Raw genomic sequence first — 19,616 nt, forward strand, 5'->3', positions numbered from 1 at the left:
TATTAGCTGTGTGATGTTGAGTACATTATTCAGCCTCCTTGTCCCCCTCTGTAAAATGGGGATGATGGAAGTTATCCTCAAGGATGTAACTCTTAGGCTTGGGGTGATGAATAAAAGAGAGATGGCACAAGCTTTGTGGGAATGAAGATCTCAGAATGAAGACAGCCAGTGGGATGCCTCACATTGCCAAAACTTGGATTAGAAATCAACCAAAAAACTCATCCATCTATTGGGAAGCCCCCCCCCCCCCAACACGAAGAAATAGGTATTTCTAAGGAAAAGCAATTGATCTGTGTTACATAGCCCCACCCTAGACATTCCCAAATTCCCCATGGTATTTGTGTTGTTTACTGAGTCATAGACAACAAGCCATTCAGTAATTACATTCCAATCATGGGCATCCAGTCACCCTGGTCTTCTACCCACCAACTGTGTGGAACCTTTGTCACAGCCTACAAATCATGTGATTGTGATCTGTAGTTTTTTCTAACTGAATACACATTGCGTAAGAATCGGGACGATTCTGTGGCAGCCATGGTAAGAGTGTGTGCTGAAAAGATGGGCTGTGTTATTTTATTTTTAAATTGATTAATTAAATTTTGGCTGCGTTGGGTCTTCGTTGCTGCGCGAAGGCTTTCACTAGTTGCGGTGAGCGGGGGCTACTCCTCGTTGCGATGCGCGTGCCTCTCATCGCGGGGCCGCTGCAGAGCACGGGATCTAGGCGTGCGGGCTTCAGTAGCCATGGCTCACAGGCTCCAGAGCACAGGCTCAGCAGTTGTGTCCCATGGGCCCAGTTGCTCCGCGGCATGTGGGATCCTCCCGGACCAGGGCTCGAACCCGTGTCCCCCGCATTGACAGGCGGACTCTCAACCACTGCGCCACCAGGGAAACCCCAAGATGGGCTGTTTTAAAAACCATTGATTTTGGGAGGCAGACTGTTGTGCCGTTTTTCCTTTGCACTGCCTGTCACCCAAGATACAAAGGAGGGCAAGGGTCTGAAGTTGTCCACGTTAACAGTGACACTCCAAGCAGATCTGTTGTCTTTGGGCTGCTTGGAAAGGAAGAGGCAGGCAGGAGAACATAGGGTGCCAGGCTGGGTGCAGTTGGAGAAACACTATTTTGCCAGGAAAAACTGGGGGCTCTGAAGGCACCCCAGGCTTGTGTGCTGCTCCTAGTTCCAAGTCTCTGTGAATAGTTCTGTGGATACTGGGGACTGGACTGGTTGGGTGTTCAGATGTTCTGGCTCTCTGATGGGCAGAGGCTAGAGATAATTAAAGGGAGGTCTGTGTGTAAATTGGTATTTCAAATTAGTTTTCTGGAGATGAAAAAAATTGAGAAAAATAAAAGGGCAGAAAACACTCAATAAAAACAGAGGAGGGGCTTCCCTGGTGGCGCAGCGGTTGAGAGTCCGCCTGTCGATGCAGGGGACACGGGTTCGTGCCCCGGTCTGGGAGGATCCCACGTGCCGCGGAGCGGCTGGGCCTGTGAGCCATGGCTGTTGAGCCTGCGCGTCCGGAGCCTGTGCTCCGCAATGGGAGAGGCCACAGCAGTGAGAGGCCCGCGTACCACAACCCCCCCCCCCCCCCCCACCCAAAACCCAGAGGAAACCAACAGGAGAAGGCTAGCATGAATTGTGAAATCTACGGAGAGGAGAATTTTTTCCCAAGAAATACTTGCTCCCGCTATAGTGAAGGTTTTGCCTGGACCCATGGCTCCCAGCTCTCTGGTGGCCTTGTAGATTTAGAGTTACACTTTGGGAAAGCCATTTGGAAGTGCATCTCGTGAGCCACACAAATATTTCATACCTTCTGAACTAGTACTCTCCCTTCTGGGAATTTATCTGAAGGCAATCAATCTGAGAGAGAAAAAAAGGTACCACATGCGTAAAAATGCTGATTGCCTCATTGCTTTCAATATTAAGAATTTGGAAGCCACCTAAAAGGCCAACGGGAATGGAATGGTCGTTGAAATGGTGGTGTATTGAATCACAGAGTATCATGCATTCATTAGGATTATAATTATGAACACCATGTAGAAGTATACATCTATCTGAAATAGCAACCTTTTATGATATAAGTAAGTGAAAATAAGCGTAATGTAAGATGCTGTCTGAGCTATGATTAATGTATAAAATAAAGATATATACACATGAATAGGGCCTGGAAGGAACGTGCAGAAAATGAGCATGTTTGATGGATTCATGGGGTGAAAACAGGAGTGCTTGTTTTTCCTTTTTTAGGTATCTTCATTATTGCTGCTAAAGGTCAAATCCTGATTTTGTCATGGAATCACATCCATTTTGTCATCTGTACAATAATACTTGATATTACCCCCTTATCTCCCTCTAGGCTCTGTTCTTGGCCCGTCCATCCATTCTTGCAGACTTCCCCATGCCCCTGGGCTAGGTACTTACAGACAGGCAGGAGAGCTTGGGCTTGTCCTATGTGGGTCACTGAGAGCAGGTTTGGGCTTCCAAACCCACGTGATTTGAGTGGTTTGACTGCAACGGCAGCACCCTCACCTGCCTCCTTCCTCATCAGGTGTCTTTCACCTCTGCTTTCCTGGCACTTTCTAAATGTGTCGTGAGAGTAGAGGTCATGTGTGCTCCCTTCGGGCCTGAGATTTAGTAAATGCAGTAAACAGTAGCTGCTAACCACCATCCTCATTATAACGTTTGTATAATAAAGTAGTAAGAAAAAAATAACAGAAGTAGAATGGGTACCTTGAGGTTCATGTAGATGGTGAGTAAACCTTCCAGATAATATTTCCAGATACCTGTCCTCTCTTCATGAATTCTCTTTTTAATAGATTTATTTCTTCATTTATTTTTGGCTGCGTTGGGTCTTTGTTGCTGCGCACAGGCTTCCTCTAGTTGCGGCGAGGGGGGCCACTCTTCGTTGTGGAGCGAGGGCTTCTCATTGCGGTGGCTTCTCTTGTTGAGGAGCACGGGGTCTAGGCACACGGGCTTCAGTAGTTGGGGCACGTGGGCTCAGTATTTATGCCTCGTGGGCTCTAGAGCACAGGTTCAGTAGTTGTAGCGCACGGGCTTAGTTGCTCTGTGGCGTGTGGGATCTTCCCAGACCAGGGCTCGAACCTGTCCCCTGAATTGGCAGGCGGATTCCCAGCCACTGCGCCACCAAGGAAGCCCTTTTCATGAATTCTTAAGGTCCATCTTTAAATAACAGCATCTGTTACAGATTTTCTTTCTTATGTGGGGTAAACGTACCTCCTGCAATGATATTTAAGCTATTGCCTTTGTTCAACAAAGCCTTGTTATAGTGAACACTGGATACTTTAAGCCTGGATGAGGCCAAAAGAACACTGAGTTTTGACCAGCTAGGTCAGAAGCAACAGCTCCCTCTAGTTAGATCTCTCTGTTTATAATGCTTTGCCTCTCTTTGGTACTCCTTCCTTCTTTCAAAGCATTTTCATATTTATTTTTTCTCTCCTGAAGTTGGTGAGTTAATGTGGTTGGTCTCCCCATTCAATGGATGGTGATCTCTCATTTAAAAAATTTTTTTACCCCTATTGGTGAAAAATTTTGAGCACACCCTCTAATACCTGTGTATTTGTTTACTTATAAATGATGTGCGTGGATCACAGTACTGGTGGATCATATGTAAAAGCATGAGATGATAAGATGAAATAAGCAGTGTTTAAAAAATAGCTTTTGGGAAAAAAAAAAGTTTTGGGGCTTCCGTGGTGCTGTGGTTGAGAATCTGCCTGCCAACGCAGGGGACGCAGACTGGAGCCCTGGTCGGGGAAGATCCCACATGCTGGGGAGCAGCTAAGCCCGTGCGCCACAACTACTGAGCCTGCACTTTAGAGCCCGGGAGCCACAACTACTGAGCCCACGTGCCTAGAAACCGTGCTCCGCAACAAGAGAAGCCACCACAATGAGAAGCCTGCGCACTGCAACGAAGAGGAACCCCTGCTCGCCGCAACTAGAGAAAGCCCGCGCGCAGCCAAAACTAACTAAATAAATAAAATAAATTTATTAAAAAAAATAGTTGTCATAAAGTTTTATTTACTAGCCTAGGAGACCTTTTTGTTCTCATTAAAATATCATGACTAGTCCTATTTTCAGTCAGAGTGGTGTGAGTGGGTATGTTTTATTAATTTCAAAAATCTTGATTTAGTACTTTGTGATACAGTAATTCAAATGTCTGATTTTAATTCACTTATTCTTGGTCTCAGTAGCTGAAAAGGTACCTTGAGAAGACGTGTAGAGCCAAGTGGAAGTTCACAGACGGCGGTGCTTCCTAAATTATGACTCTTATTTTTCAGTCCCATCCATGAATTATGCAAATGTTTTTGTTGAAATTCAGCAAGTAAATTTCCATTTCTCATGATGTCAGCCACTTGTTCTTGTAAACTAACTGAAGGGTGCCACATTTTTGACGAATGGGTTCAAAACCTGCCGTAATTCTTCGTTTGGAAGATCTTTAAAAGACTAGACAAATCTGTTTGCAAGTTTTTGAAGTGTGCAGATATGTTTTTATAAATCAAATTACAGGGCTTTGGGCCACAAATCATTAATCATGGAAATGTTTCTAAACGTCCGTTTTCAAAATGCCTCTCCACTAGTACCGTTTTTTGGAAGCATTGCTTTCTTATTCATTGTTAAAATGTCATCTTTACCTTGAAGGAACAAATTAAATATGTTTGTTCTTCCTGAAAATCTCTGCTGGATGCCATAGCTCTTGATAGTCACCTGTCATCCAAGAATAGGTCATCAAATTTTGAACTTAAAAAAAAAGAATAATATATATATTTTTAAAGTTAGATTTTTAAATTTTATTTAATCTTTATTTATTTTAAAAAATTAATTAATTTTTGGCTGTGTTGGGTCTTTGTTGCTGCACGCGGGCTTTCTCTAGTTGTGGTGAGTGGGGGCTACTCTTCGTTGCGGTGCGCCTTCTCATTGTGGTGGCTTCTCCTGTTGCGGAGCACAGGCTGTAGGTGCACAGGCTTCAGTAGTTGTGGCACGTGGGCTCAGTAGCTGTGGCACGTGGGCTTAGTAGTTGTGGCTCGCGGGCTCTAGAGCACAGGCTCGGTAGTTGTGGCACACGGGTTTAGTTGCTCCACGGCATGTGGGATCTTCCCAGACCAGGGCTTGAACCCGTGTTCCCTACATTGACAGGGGGATTCATAACCACTGCGCCACCAGGGAAGTCCTGCATAATATATTTTTATATTTGCAACTCTTCTAAAGTTCTTTGACACTGGGTAACCAGCAAACTTCTGAGTGTCTCAGAAGATAGAGGTCACTGCCCATCTTATTCACAAAGCTTGGTGAAGATGCAACTGCATCTTAAATATCTTGTGTTTTTACGCTTGACATCCTGAAGCCTTTGGTGCCTCTTGCTACGATCACTTGCCAGGGATGATGGAGTGAATGAATTTCTCTGGGCTGCTAGCTCTGCTCCTTTGTCCCCCAAACCCTGCTTTGATTCAGGCAGAGCAGCCACTGCATCAGGGGCTACATTCAGACAGTTTCTCTCTGGAACAATATTCTCATTTAAGAAGCCGTTCAGCTCCGAACATGAATTTACTGTAAATCTTCCGTTAACCGACTCACAAAAAAAATGCACTTTATGTGTGTCATTACAGATATGGAACCTAGCAAATGCCACAGACTGAACCGCGGTGTGAAACCATCACCCCAGAGCGCAAAGCCAGCCTCCACACTGTGTGAATCTTTGCACATTTCTCCCTTCAGATTGTCACCGATGTTTTTCATACATTTTTCCAAAGGTATTTGCTGACAAAGGGATGTGTTTAATTTGCGGCCGTTTGTGTAGCGTGTTATGGTTCAGCTAGTTTTGGTGCGATCGGGAGCACGGACATCTCTCCCACGTGGCTTCGCTACCTTTTCCAATCAAGTAAGAAACCTTAGAAGAGTCAAGGTGTTTACATTTGGTTGGAAGAAAATTTAGAAGGCACTTGGATTGTGTCTAGTACATGTTAAATATCACTGAAAACATTGCGGAAATGCGTCTTTGATTTCTGTATGTTTCATTTTGAAATGTCATCTCAAGTAAGACGGCTTCCTGCTATGCTTAGCTAATAGCTCAAGGCACAATATATTCTTAAGGTAGGGGTCACCGTTTGGTAGTGGATCTTCACCCATGTATTTCATCTTCTAGATGCTTCCTTCTTTTCTTACTGGATCAGTGTCAGATTGTCACTATTTTGACCTTGTATTGTGGCTGAAGACAAGCTCCCATCTGAAGGAAAAGTGTCAGCTTTGTCCCGTTGGGTTATTACCTTGTGTTTGCCTTCCTGCCATCATCTGCAGTGCACAGGTCCTTGGCCAAAATCTTCAAGTCTCTGGCCCGTTTGATGGGGGCTGGTTGCGTGAAACCCATGTCTTAGAATCTATACACTCACTGCGTGGACACAGGTACACTGCATGTTCAGGGGAGGCTGTGATCACATCCAAGCAGGGGTGTTCCTGTTGCCTCCCCCAGGCTGTCAAGGTGCTGGGCTCATCAGGGGCCCCCCACTTTCTTACCACACGTGACATCCCCCTGCCAGAGGGATGCCACCGCCAGCACTTGTATTAGTGAACTCTAATGGAAACTAGGGACTTTGGGTCATAGTGATGTTCAGTGTAGGTCCATTGGTTGTAACACAGGTGGGGCATGTTGAGCATGGGTGGGGGCCGTGATGCCTGTGTGGGTGTAGGGGGTGTACGGGAAACCTTCCGCTCCATTTTGCTGTGAACCTAAAACTGCTCTAAAAAAATAAAAATTTCAATAATAATTTTTAAAAAGGTGGTGAAACCTAACCCTAGCTGAATAAAAGGCTATTTATGGTATGCATGTATCCCCTTTGGCGTGACTGTGTTTACTCTGTATAGGGCAGGGATATTCACGTGTGAATCTGGGGTGCTGGCCCAGGCCCATCATATAGTTAAAGGTAGCATAGTATCTTTCTAAAACCTCGAAAATTCTGATTCTGAAACCCAGCTGGATCCAAGAGTTTGGTTATGGAACTGTGACCCTGCGTTTTCTTCCCATAGCCCTGTGGATTGTTCTGGCTCTCCTTGGACCCTATGTGAAGCCTATGGAGGGTGAACCCCAAGCCCAAGGGAGTTGCCCCTTGCCCCATGTTGACCGGCGTTTCCTGGAAACAGGAAATGAGACTGGACCAGGGCTGCTCTCACCAAATCACAAGTCCTGTCGCCCATCTGAGGAGAAGCCTCTGGGTCTGCTTAGGAGCCCGAGCTTCCCCAAGAGAACACGTATATATTGGTGGCCTCCTGCCCAGAGAAGAGTTCATTCCCTGCAGCATCCACTGTGATAGGCGCGGGCAGCGACGAAGAGGTATCTAGAATCGCAGAATGTTCAAGGAAGAACATTCTGTCAGTGGATTCATTTCTATTTCACTCACCCATTCAGCACATTGTGTATTAATCCTGTGCTGAGAATGGAGCTGAGGCTGGGGATGCCAAGAGGAAAACTCTGTCAGTCTCTGCCTGCCCTGGAGGTGTTTACAGTTCACCGGGGGACAGACATGCAGATTGCAAGCGTCCGCTTCCAGGGTAACTGCTTGTGGGTTCAGGGGAGAGAGAGTTCTTCCTCTGCAGATGAGTGAGGATGGGCTTAGGATGGGAAAATAGCCCTTTACCAGAAACTTGCAGGTTGACTAGGACTTTTTCAGGTGAATTGTCTGGGGAAGGCATGCCCAGTTGAGGGAGCAGCGTGGTGTCGACTGAAAAAAAAAGCGCAACCTAAACGTTGAGAATTATGTTTTATTTGGCGGACATACTGAGGACGTAACCCCTGGAGACAGCCTGTCAGATAGCTCCGAGGGACTGTTCTGGACAGGTAAGGGAAGAGCCAGGATCTGTAGGAGTTGTTGCAAACCAAAAACAAAACCAAACAACAAAACCCAGGTAGTCTTGGAACATCAAAAGATTGCTGTTAATTAAAGAACACCTGGCATCTCAAGTGAAAGAATTTAGCACTTTTCTAAATGTATGGGAAGATGCAAGAGTCTGGGCTCCTGGAAATCATGCCTTTGATAGGCCCCTTAACTATCTAGGGCCAGTATCTTGTTTTTCTCCATCCTGAATCCCCTCACGGAGCACAGTCAGGGCGGCTGCAGTGGCTGGTGCCTTGAAGGCTGCAACATCCTTTGTTTATTGACAGGGTAGGTGACATTTTTCTGTCCTCAATGGCTAAAGGTGTGGTGGCTGGCTGGGAGACATGCTGTGTCTCAATGTATCTCAGTATATTATGGTAACTCAGTATTATTGGGGGTTAAAGTGAGAAGTAAGAGAGGTGGGAGATGAAACCAGCTTGATTAACAGAGGTCCTGTCACCTCGGGCCCTGTGCCTGAGGGGTGTACATTTCCAACATGAAGCTAGTGAACCCATTAGAGCAGGAAAGGACAGATTTGTCTAAAAGTGCCCCCCAACCCCTGCCGTCTCTGGAATTCCTTCTATAGCATCCCTGCTGGATGGGTGAGTGGCCTCTGCTTGACCACTTCTGGGGACGTTATTTGGTTAGCATAGAAATAAATTTCTTTTATGTAGCTCACAATTTTGTCACCTGTGCTATTTCTAAAAACTGGTATTTTAAGGCTGTCTGCACAAGTTCAGCTTGTTCTTTTTTGGGAAATGGGTGCAAGATACTTCAATTTAATTCCTTCTGCATTCTCATTTTTCACACCAGTTGTCTTATTATTCTTTTTTTTTAATTTTTTTTTTTTTTTCTGGTACGTGGGCCTCTCACCGTTGTGGCCTCTCCAGTTGTGGAGCAGAGGCTCAGACGCGCAGGCTCAGCAGCCATGGCTCACGGGCCCAGCTGCTCCACGGCATGTGGGATCTTCCCGGACCAGGACACGAACCCATGTCCCCTGCATCGGCAGGTGGACTCTCAACCACTGCGCCACCAGGGAAGCCCTTTTTTAAAATTTTATAGATTCATTTATTTTATTTATTTTTGGCTGCGTTGGGTCTTCGTTGCTGTGCGCGGGCTTTCTCTAGTTGTGGTGAGCGGGGGCTACTCTTCGTTGCGGTGCATGGACTTCTCATTGTGGTGGCTTCTCTTGTTGGGAGCACAGGCTCTAGGTGCATGGGCTTCAGCATTTGTGGCACATGGGCTCAGCAGTTGTGGTTCGCGGGCTCTAGAGCGCAGGCTCAGTAGTTGTGGCGCATGGGCTTAGTTCCTCCACGGCATGTGGGATCTTCCCGGACCAGGGCTCGAACCCGTACCCCCTGCATCGGCAGGTGGATTCTCAACCACTGTGCCACCAGGGAAGCCCTGTCTTATTATTCTTAACTATTATTAAAAGGAATGATAAAAAGTAATTAACCATCTGGAACAGATTCGTGCCTACATTAGTCAGGGCATCCATTATAAAACCTCTTGAAAGTTCAGTCTTGGAAATAGATTCTCCAAGTAGGTGGATTAGCTAATGAATTTTTCTTCTCCAAAGGCAAGTGTATTTTCCCAGCACAGCCAGAACTTCTATTGCCCATTTTTCAAAGAGGGAGAAAGTAGAAGTGAAAATAGAAATGGCTTGTCAGTTTACTGTGTAAAAGCTGTAGATTCGATATGGTTTTGTAAGGCTTCTGCACTATACTTTTCCACTAATATTTGTGGATTTAGTGTGACACGTAACATTGGCTTCAGGAAGATAACTGTATTCAGTGATTGCTTCCTTCAGGGTGCCTGGAAAGCACCCCTGGTCACTTCTCATCCATGATGGAGAAGCCGGAGATGGGTCTGCAGCAGGACAGCACCAAGGGGGGAGTGTCAGAGCCTCAGCTTGTCCTGTGTGGGTTCTACCGTGAGTTTTAGGGGGGACTTGGAATTTGACAGAAGGAGGAAATTACACTGTTATCGGTTCAGCTTTGTGTGCTGCCGAGTTCCATGAATCATTCTCTCCCAGACCATCCTGGGCATGGCCAGGCTGTCTAACTCTTGGAAGACCTGTGTGACCCTTTGATCCTACTGTGTTGACCCTCTGTGTCAGCCCTTTGTACCTGTAAACCCAGATGGTTGCTTCCCTCTGCCACCTCCCTGGCCTCCCGCCATTGCTGACACCCAGAAACTGACATGAGTGCCTCAAGGCAACCCCTCCAGATTCAGGGCTGACCTGGAGCTAACAGGAATTCAGACCCAAAAGTCGCTTGGGGAGAAGTAGCTGCCCCTGGGTACTTCTTCCTGGATACAGAACACAGGGCCGGACCTCCAAGGGCCAGGAGGCTGACTCACATTGTCTGTGTCAACAAGAAGCATTTGCTTTTTCCCAGATCTGAAACTGTTCATGGTGCTCAGAATTCCCAGAGTGCCATCCTGATTTGTGGCCAAGAGCTATGCTTCATGAACTCTTCCGTGGTTTCGTGTTAGCCTGATAAGACCTAACTCAAGTACGATTTTTTTCCTGAAGGCTGGGTATTGCTAGCTTGCAAGTCGATTCTCTTCAACAAATACTTATACAGCACCTTTTGTATTCTGAGCTGTGAGCTGCACTCTGAGGATCCAGGGTTGAATGAGCCATGGATCTGTCCCCAAGGAGTTCTCAGTCTGCTGATAGATGCATGAATGGAAAGATTACAGATAAACATGCTAAGTGCTCGAGAGAGGTCTCAGACATATGCTACAGGGTCCTGGAGAGAAGAAAGCCTTACCATCTACTTGGGAGGCTTAGGAAAACCTTCAAAGGGAGGATGATATTTATGCTGGGTCTTGATGCATTCATAGGGGTTTGCCAAGTTGAAAGCAGGTTGAAGGAGTGAGGACAGTTGAAGCAGAAAGGACACAGACAGAAGCAAGGCTTGAAAAGCCATGGGGTGGGGCATGGTGTGTTTCTGCAGATGGACGCTCAGGGTGTATGTACAGGGAGCAAGCGTGAGGCTGGAGCCTCTCATGATGTTGCTCTTGCCTTAGACCCCGAGCCTGGCATGCAGTACCCACTGGGAGGGAGGGGCCAGGATGGGAACCCAGGATGAATCCACAGGCTAGAGCTGGAGCAGGGAGCACCCACTTTCAGGAAGAGTGATGAAATCTGAATGCCTAGGGGATTCCAAGCCCAGAAGTGTCAAAAGCAGGGGTCAAAGCCACAGGTCTCTGAGCGAGAGGAGGGGGTGGGGTGTGAGAAGAAACAGAAGCAGGTTGTTTCTACCAGGCGTGAATGAGTGAGTGCCATTTCCTGTTTCATGCATGAATGTCTTTTCTCTTCAAATAGATTATATGATACTTGAAGGTAGGAGGATGGCTTTAAATTTCTTTTTAAGTTCTGTACACTAGGGTCTAATAAAGTATCGTTAATGCATACAAGAGGTTGTGCCACTTGCCCACGATTTTAGGGTTTGTAGGGCGGTAGAGTTTGAGACCGTGTGTTTACCATGGCTCTGCACGGCTGCTACAGGCTGAATATGTGTGTCTCCCCCAAATTCGTATGTTGAAATGTAATTCCTAACGTGGAAATATTTGGAGATGGGGCCTTTGAGAGGTGATTAGGTTAGGAGGGTGGAGCCCTCATGTGTGGGATTAGTGCCCTTATAAAAGAGGCCCTAGAGAGCTCCCTAGCCCCTTCCACCATGTGAGGACACGGCCAGAAGAGGGCTGTCTGTGAACCACAAAGCAGGTCCTCATTAGACACAGAATCTTCCAGTGCCTTGATCTTAGACTTCTCAGCCTCCAGAACTGTAAGAAATTGTTTCCTGTTTAAGCCACTGAGTGTGTGGTATTCTTTTTTTTTTAAAAAAAATATATTTATTTATTTATTTATTTTGGATGTGCCGGGTCTTAGTTGCGGCATGTGGGATCTTTAGCTGTGGCATGTGGACTTCTTAGTTGCGGCATGTGGGATCTAGTTCCCCGACCAGGGATTAAACCGGCCCCCCCCCACCCCGCATTGGGAGCACAGAGCGTTAACCACTGGACCACCAGGGAAGTCCCAAATGTGTGGTATTCTGTTATGGCAGCCTGAGCGGACGAAGACAATGGCCTCCAGTTGAGAGCAGGTAATGGCTCCTGTCCTGTGGGTCAGATCTCAACCAGAGAATGTGCTTCATGGACATCATCACATGTATGAAAGGACGTTAACAAAGTAAAGTGCACGCAGAGGACAGAGACTTGCTGTCCTTGGTCTTGTCCTGCGAAAAAGAAAAAGGGAGCAGAGAAGACACCAGGGCAGCTTGTGAGGTGGGGGGCTCACTGTCATTGGATATTTGTGGGAATTTCATGTAGGAGAAGGATTCGCCTGGGCTGGCCTTGGGGGCAGTAGGTGGATGTTGCAGTGAGGCTGATCTCCCCCTAACTGCTGGGGCTGTCTCAGATTGCGCTGGGCTGTCTAGAAACAGTAAGACTCTCCGGCTGAGAGGCAAAGACAGCAGCAGGAGTACTGTCAAGGAGCTTCCTCTTCTGGGTGGGAGATCCCAGCAGATGATTTGCAATGTCTCTTCCAGTCTGGGGATTCTACAAATCTCTTGATGTTGCTGTAATTCTGCCGTTCTCCCCTGGCTCCCAGGAGAGGCCTGGCTCTGTGAAGACATGAGAAGCTGAGAGGGTGGCTGACTGACACCCAGCCTTTGTCTTCATTATTTCAGTGTGTGGGAGCCATTTGCCAAAAGAAATTGGGGAAAGTATTTTTAGCGAAGGCATTTGCTTTCCTGGGACCCAGTTTCCTAGAAATGCTCAATTCCTCCCCTTTCATGCCATACCTCATCGTTCCCCAGGATTTTTTCTCCTTGGGGTGCTATTTAGATTATTTTCTTTTTCATCTCTTAAGCTCGTTTGATTCCAGAAGGATTAAGACACAATTGTTAGATTTCAACGCATAGAGACAATGTCTTACACCATCCTATTGATTGTCACAGAAAGTACCCCCTCCCAGGTGGGCTGCTGGCTTTGAAGCAGGGCTCTCAGTCTTGTCTGCACTTTGGAATCACTTGGGGACAGTTGAAAAATCCCAGTGCCCAGGCTGCACGCAGACCGGTTAGATCAGAACCCTGGGTGGGGCCCAGCACCAGAGGGTTTTAAAGCTGTCTGGGTGGTTCCAACGTGCAGTCAGGTCAGAGAATCACAGCTTAAGATACATTCTGGATTCCACCTGGCAGGACCCCTTGTCTCCTGTTCCATAAAGGCATTGAGCAGAGCAGCTTGCAGTTCCCCAACCTGCAGCCTGTGTATCTTGAGGAAGTGATTTGACTTCTTGGAGCCTTGGTATGGAGCCCCTAGAAGATTGGCTTCATGTGCCTCAAGTTCTTGATGTGACTTGGCAAGGAGCTCACCCTGATGCTCTTAGCTATGATGTTGATGGTGATGATGATAACGATCATGTTGATGATGACAGTGATAACAATATTGATGATGACAATAATGATATTTCTGCTGCAGCTGATGATATTGATGATGATGATGTTGATGATGATGATGTTGATGATGATGATGTTGATGATGATGATGATGATGGTGATGATGATGATGATGGTGATGATGATGTTGATATTGATGATGATATTGATGATGATGATTATGTTGATGATGATGATGGTGATGTTGATGATGATGATGGTGATAATGATACAGAGTTGATGCCGCTGATGATAAAGATTACAGTGTTGATGATGACGACAGTGATGATGTTAATGATGGCGACAACCATAATGAACACTGGTTGGGCGTCCTCCTGTGTAGGTGTGGCCTCCGTGCCAGGTGTTTTGTGCATGTAGCTTCCGCATTCCTCTCAATAATCTCTTCGGTGGTGACTCTTGTTATCTTACCTTTTTAAAATCACCACTCCATGGAAAATGATGACATTTGTACAGAACACGGGAGTAAAAGCGTGACACACTTGGTGGGGACTGGAGGTGATGGCCCTGGCCCTCATTCCAGGAGCCTTCAGCACTGACAGGATTAATGTCTTGGGCACCCCTTAACCCCTGACATAGAGCCAGGAAGCACTGCCTTTTACAGTTGATGGTGGTGAAGAAGAAGAGTGTCCTCACTCTTCAGGATTAATTGCTCTGTTGGTCCCTTATGCACATGTCACTTCTCACTGCAGGCAAATTGCAGGTTTTCACATGGCATGATTTGAATTCTTGGGAAATAATATGTGAATTGTGTTCGCCCAAATGAATATGTTAAAGTCCTAACCCCCTGTACCTCAGAATATAACCATATTTGGAGGTAAGGGGAGGTCATTAAGTTATAATCAGGTCTTTGGGATGGGCCCTAATCTAGTGTGGCTAGTGTCCTTATGAGAAGAGGAAATTGTACAAAGGAAGACGATGTAGGGACACAGGAGAGGAAGGCCATCTGCAAGCCGAGGAGAGAGGCCTCAGAAGACACCAGTCCTGCCGACACCTTGATCGTGGACTTCCAGCCTCCAGAACCACGAAATCCTAAGTTTCTGTTTTTTGAGCCACCCAGTTTGTGGTCCTTTGTTATGGCAGCCCCAGCATAAACTAATCCAGGGGCCGAGACCTCTGCCACTTTCTGGAGTTTGCCTTTAGAGCTTCCTTGGGTTTCTCTTGCCTCTGAAAAAGTGGTTCTGAAACTTCAGTGGGCCTCAGAACATGCAGAGTTCTGGTGAAAGCGGATTGCTGGGCTTCCCCCGCAGAGTCTCTGATGTTTCAGTTTGTAGGAGCGGGTGGGGCCTGGGAATTTGCATTTCTAGTGTGTTCCCAGGTACCTTAGTCAGTTTGGGCTGCTCTAACGAAGTGCCGTAGACTGGGTGCCTTATAAACGACAGGAATGTGTTTCCCACGGTTCTGGAGGCTGGAAATCCAAGACCAGGACGCCAGCATGGTTGGGTTCTCGTGAGAGTCCTCTTCTTTGCTGCAGACTGCTGACTTCTGATTGTGTCCTCATTTGGTGGAAAGAGAGGAAGCGGGCTCTCTGGCCTCTTCTTAGAAGGGCACTAATCCCATTCACAGGGGCTCTGCCCTCATGACCTAATTGGGGATGATATTGATGACAACAAAGGCCCATCTCCAGATACCATCACATTGGGGATTAGGGCTTCAACATACGAATTCTAGGGGGATGCAAACGTCCAGTCCATAGGATCAGGTTATGTGGATGCTGCTGGCCTTGGGGACTGCACTTTGAGAAGCACTGATCTAACAAATGCAGCCCTGTCAATGGTACCCAGTAGGCCTTCCAAGCTTTTTGAATATTTTGACTGTGGGACTGATGGGGGCCCATCAGGGTTAGCTTGCTGGGGTGACTGGCGTTTCAAATCCTGGCTTCTTCCCTCTCTCTGACCCACTCTTCAGGGTCTGAGCATTCGAGAAATGCTTCCTTTCTCGTAGGCCCTCTTTGTTGGCAAAACAGAAGGGAATAACCTGTATCTAGCCTTGTAGTCAGTCATTCTCCCAGTGTTGTTAGGGTTCCTCTCTGTTCTGGTCTTACCTGGGCAGGTACATCCCTGGGATTACAGAGGTGATGAAGACAGACAGTCACGTAAATGGTTACTGTAAAAATGTAATATTTCTGAAGAAATTCTTGGTGGGGAATTCCGTGTGATGATAGAGTACAGAGTGACTAACTTTGTACAGGGAGGGAGAAGGTTGGACAAAGGTAGCACCCTCACACCTGGAGAGGGACTGATGAGCAGAGATTTTTCCTGGCAGAGAGGAGGGCTCAGGGTGCTGTCATCTGAGAAGGCAGTAGGTGCAAAGGCCATGGGGCTGGAAACGATCCAGCCTCTTTGGGGAAGAGTTAAGGAGTTAAGTGTAGCTTGAAGCGTAATGTCTGCGGGTGGAGACGTGGTGGGAGCTGACGTGGAAGAGGTAGGTTAGCACCACCTCCATCTGCTGGGGGTTTGATATTTATCTTTTAAGAAATGAGGGCACGTACAATATTAGTTTCATATTTCTTCTGTAACAAATGACTGCAAACTTAAGTGACTTAAAACAAGCCAAATGTACTATTTTACAATTATTGAGGTCAGAAGTCGGAAATGAGCCTTATAAGACTAAAATCAGTGTGTTGTCATGGCTACATTCCTTCTAGAAGCTCTCAAGGAGAATCGAATCAGTTCCTGGGCTGTACCAGCTTCTAGAGGCTGCTAGCTTTCCTTGGCTATAGCTGCGTCGCTCCAGTCTCTGCTTTTGTGGTCACCTGGCCTTCTCTGACTTTGATTCTCCTGCGTTCCTTTTATAAGGACCCTTGTGATTACAGGGGACTCAGCCAGACAAGCCAGGATAATCTCTCCACCTCAAGATCCTTAACTTACACCTTCAAAGCTCCTTTTGCCACAGAAGGTAACATTCACAGGTTCTGGGAATTGGGATGTGGATACCCTTTGGGAGCCATTACTCAGCCTATCACAAGGCATCTGAGGAATTCTAAGTTACCTGGACAAGGGGAGAGAAATCCAAGCTCTGCTGGTCCCCAAGGGCACGTAAGGGTTGAGGAGGGCCTGGACCCAGAGGGTGTCCTTGTGGGTGGAGAGGAGATGGTGGCTTGAATTGAGAGGAAAAAATTGGTGAGAATTCAGTAGTGGACGATGAAGGCATAGGAAACATGGAGGATAACCCTGAGGTTTAAAATGGTGTCGTTCTTTTTTTGCGCTTTTGCTTTTTAAAAATTGAAGTATAGTTGATTTACACTGTTGTGTTAATTTCTGCTGTACAGCAAAGTGATTCAGATATACACATATATACGTTCTTTTTTATATTATTTTCCATTATGGTTTATCACAGGATATTGACTATAGTTCCCTGTGCTCTACAGTAGGACCTTGTTTATCCTTTCTCTACATAGCAGTGTGCATCTGCTAACCCCCAACTCCTACTCCATCCCTCCCCCTCCCCCCTTCCCCTTGGCAACCACAAGTCTGTTCTCTAGGTCTCTGAGTCTGTTTGTTTCATAGGTAAGTTATCAAATGGTGTCATTCTTTTTTTTTTTTTTTTGAGGTACGCAGGCCTCTCACTGTTGTGGCCTCTCCCACTGTGGAGCACAGGCTCCGGACGCGCAGGCCCAGCGGCCACGGCTCACAGGCCAAGCCGCTCCGCGGCATGTGGGATCTTCCCAGACCGGGGCATGAACCCGCGTCCCCTGCATTGGCAGACGGACTCTCAACCACTGCGCCACCAGGGAAGCCCTAAAATGGTGTCATTCTTAATGGTCTTGTTAATCAAGAGAAGAAGGACAGGTCCTTCCATCTCCTTGCCTGCCTCACTTCTCTGGTCTTTAGAATTTTCAGGAATCCTTCCCTGGCAGGTGTAGTGCTGTCCTCGGGTTCCCAAAGCTCCCTGCTTCCCGTTAGCCGACAACGTGTTTACTTGCCTGTCTCATGTGTTAGGCTGCAAGTTTCTGGAGCACCTGGGAAGGTGTTGGCTGCGTAGCAGGCTCTGGTTCCGGTCTGTTGAGTTCCTCTTTTTGTATGTAGAGATTTGGACGCCCTTGGGCAGCCCTGAAGCCGGCAACCAGGAGATCGCTGTTGCTAAGACCCCTTTCTCACTCTCACGCCTTCCTGGAATGATGAAGGGGTCTGAGTTATTAACCTTGATCTCCACAGTTACGAATATTTTAGTTTTCGCCCCTTCAGGGAGTCGTGTATCTTCCAGAATGTCACGTAGCCTTTAAAATGGGTGTAAATAAACCTAATAGCTGGAAAGGACTTGGAAATCATTTATCAAGGAGGGATAATTCAGCTGGAAATATGAGAAGGTAATTTTCAAGGCTACTCGCCTGCATGTTTCCAGAAATGTGCTCTCCCTTGAGATGCTATTTCTTGCATCTGATTCAGTAAATATCTGTTCTGTTCATTTGCTGATGGGTTTTTGAAGCTCTCTGTCTCCTGTGTGTTCTGGCTCTTTCTCAGTCTCTTTCATCCTGCTTATTCCTTAAAGACATGGAGAATAGTAGTTTCCTTTATTTAAAAGCAAGGAGTGGGATGTTGAAGGGAACTTCTCCTTTTGCTTGGGAATTCTGGTTTCTGCCCTCAAGCTGAGAGCAATGCGGGAGAATTTTCCATTATTCATAGCGAGGATGGAGCCCTTAGGGGAGGAGCTCTCCAAAGATGGCAAGATTGGTCCAGCACCTCAACGACCTCTCCTCTATAAAAACAAGATGCGTTCAGGAGTTCATGGAGGAGATAGTTGCGGGAGAGATAGGATGTTTCCGTTTCCTTCCCAGTAGGAGTGATTCCCCCCAGGTTAAATGGGGAGATCTAAGCAGAACACACGAAGAGATCGAGGGTGCCTTCCTGAAGAGGAGACTGGCGTCTCCCTCCCTGGCTGGGTGCTCGCTGAGCTACAGCTCTCATAGGCCTGTCTTTAGACCAGGAAGCAGAGTTTGATGAGGATGTTCTTGGGAGCCTCTGGAATGTGGAAGAAATTGACATGAGTTCCTTGGATTGGGGGGACCTACATGGACATGGGGGAATTCTAAAGTCAGGAGGCCAGTGGGCAGCAGGGTGAGCGCCCTTCACTGTCTCCCCCTACCTACATGGCGAACAGGTGGGAGTCTCCTGTGGACCCCTGGAGGCCTGGAGTGGGCAAGGGGCAGGCTGGGAAGGGGGTCTGCTGTGGAGCAGACATGGGCGCTGAGACTGCCAAGGTCAGGTCCAATAAAATTCCTAGAAGAGCTCATCCCCATATCAGGGAGCCCTGTAGTATGGAGGGCCTCACGGCAGGGCCTGGACCTCAGATGTGTCCCGTAGGAGAGACCACCTTTGATCACCTGCCAGGAGGTAACGCCGGACAGTAGCAGCAAAGCCTTTAAAAGGCAAGATTTTGCTTCTCTTGCTTCGTCTGATCCGTTCTGCCTCTGCCTTGGTCTCGGAGGAGCCAGGAAGCAGGTGGGAGGAGAAGGATGTGTGGAGGACCGGCCAGTGGTCCACTTGCCTGTGGCCCTCAACCCAAAGCTGAGGGGAGGGACGAAGCTGGGAACTGGACGTCAATTGAAGGGTTCACTGTGGGCTGCACAGCACCACTTAAATCCTAAAACTGAATATTAATTTCCTAACGGATTTTGTTCTTGTAACTGAACGTTGAGTGGGAGGCTGAGGGGTCTGTCCGAGATCATCGTCAGGCAAACGAGGGAGATGGTAGAGCGCAGCTGGGGCAGCAATGGAAGAAAAACGGAGCCGTTTGCCTTTTTACTCCATGGAGTTCAGCTCAATAAATTTGTTACAAAACCTGACAGGAGCACAATGCAGGGTATCAACTCAGGATCAGAGATTTAATATCATCTGTGAACTGCTTTGTACTGACTTAGAGGCTTTAGAAATACGTGTGCATGCGTGTGTGTGTATTTGTATATATTACGTTTCTATATAATAGCATATGGCAGGTGCTTTTCAATGTCTCTCTGCTGCTCCACACATGTAATAAATGTGCTTTAAACTCATTTAATCCTCACAACAACCGTGCGAGTTGGTCCTGTTATAAGCCCTATTTTACAAAGAAGAAACTGAAGCACAGAGAGGTTAAGAAACTTGCCTAAGGGCACACAGCAAGTGTGGAGGAGCAGAGAGCTGTGCCTAGGCCTTCTGGCTCCCTGGACCATTCTCTTTCTTTCTCTCTCTCTCTCTCTCTGCCCTTTTCCAGTCTTCCCCCGCCCCCATCCCCATCATCTCTGTCTGTCAATTTTTTAATATGGAATTTTACAAACAGAAAGTAGAGAGAACAATGTAA

The 19,616-nt window shown here is 47.0% G+C and overlaps 1 protein-coding gene across 3 annotated transcripts in view; it reads left to right on the plus strand.

Annotated features, from left to right (window-relative positions):
* Window positions 1–19,616, plus strand: part of GALNT17 (polypeptide N-acetylgalactosaminyltransferase 17) — a 443,347-nt gene that overhangs the window by 93,736 nt on the left and 329,995 nt on the right. For 2 of the 3 annotated variants that reach the window (XM_073792034.1, XM_073792035.1), the window contains exon 2: window positions 5,614–5,757. The exons of the other annotated variant lie outside the window; for it this stretch is intronic. In XM_073792034.1, the coding sequence (XP_073648135.1) occupies window positions 5,614–5,757 (144 nt within the window). The remainder of the gene's footprint in view (window positions 1–5,613; window positions 5,758–19,616) is intronic. 3 annotated transcript variants of the gene reach the window in all.

The sequence above is a fragment of the Tursiops truncatus genome, chromosome 15, assembly GCF_011762595.2.
Source record: "Tursiops truncatus isolate mTurTru1 chromosome 15, mTurTru1.mat.Y, whole genome shotgun sequence".
NCBI lineage: Eukaryota > Metazoa > Chordata > Mammalia > Artiodactyla > Delphinidae > Tursiops > Tursiops truncatus.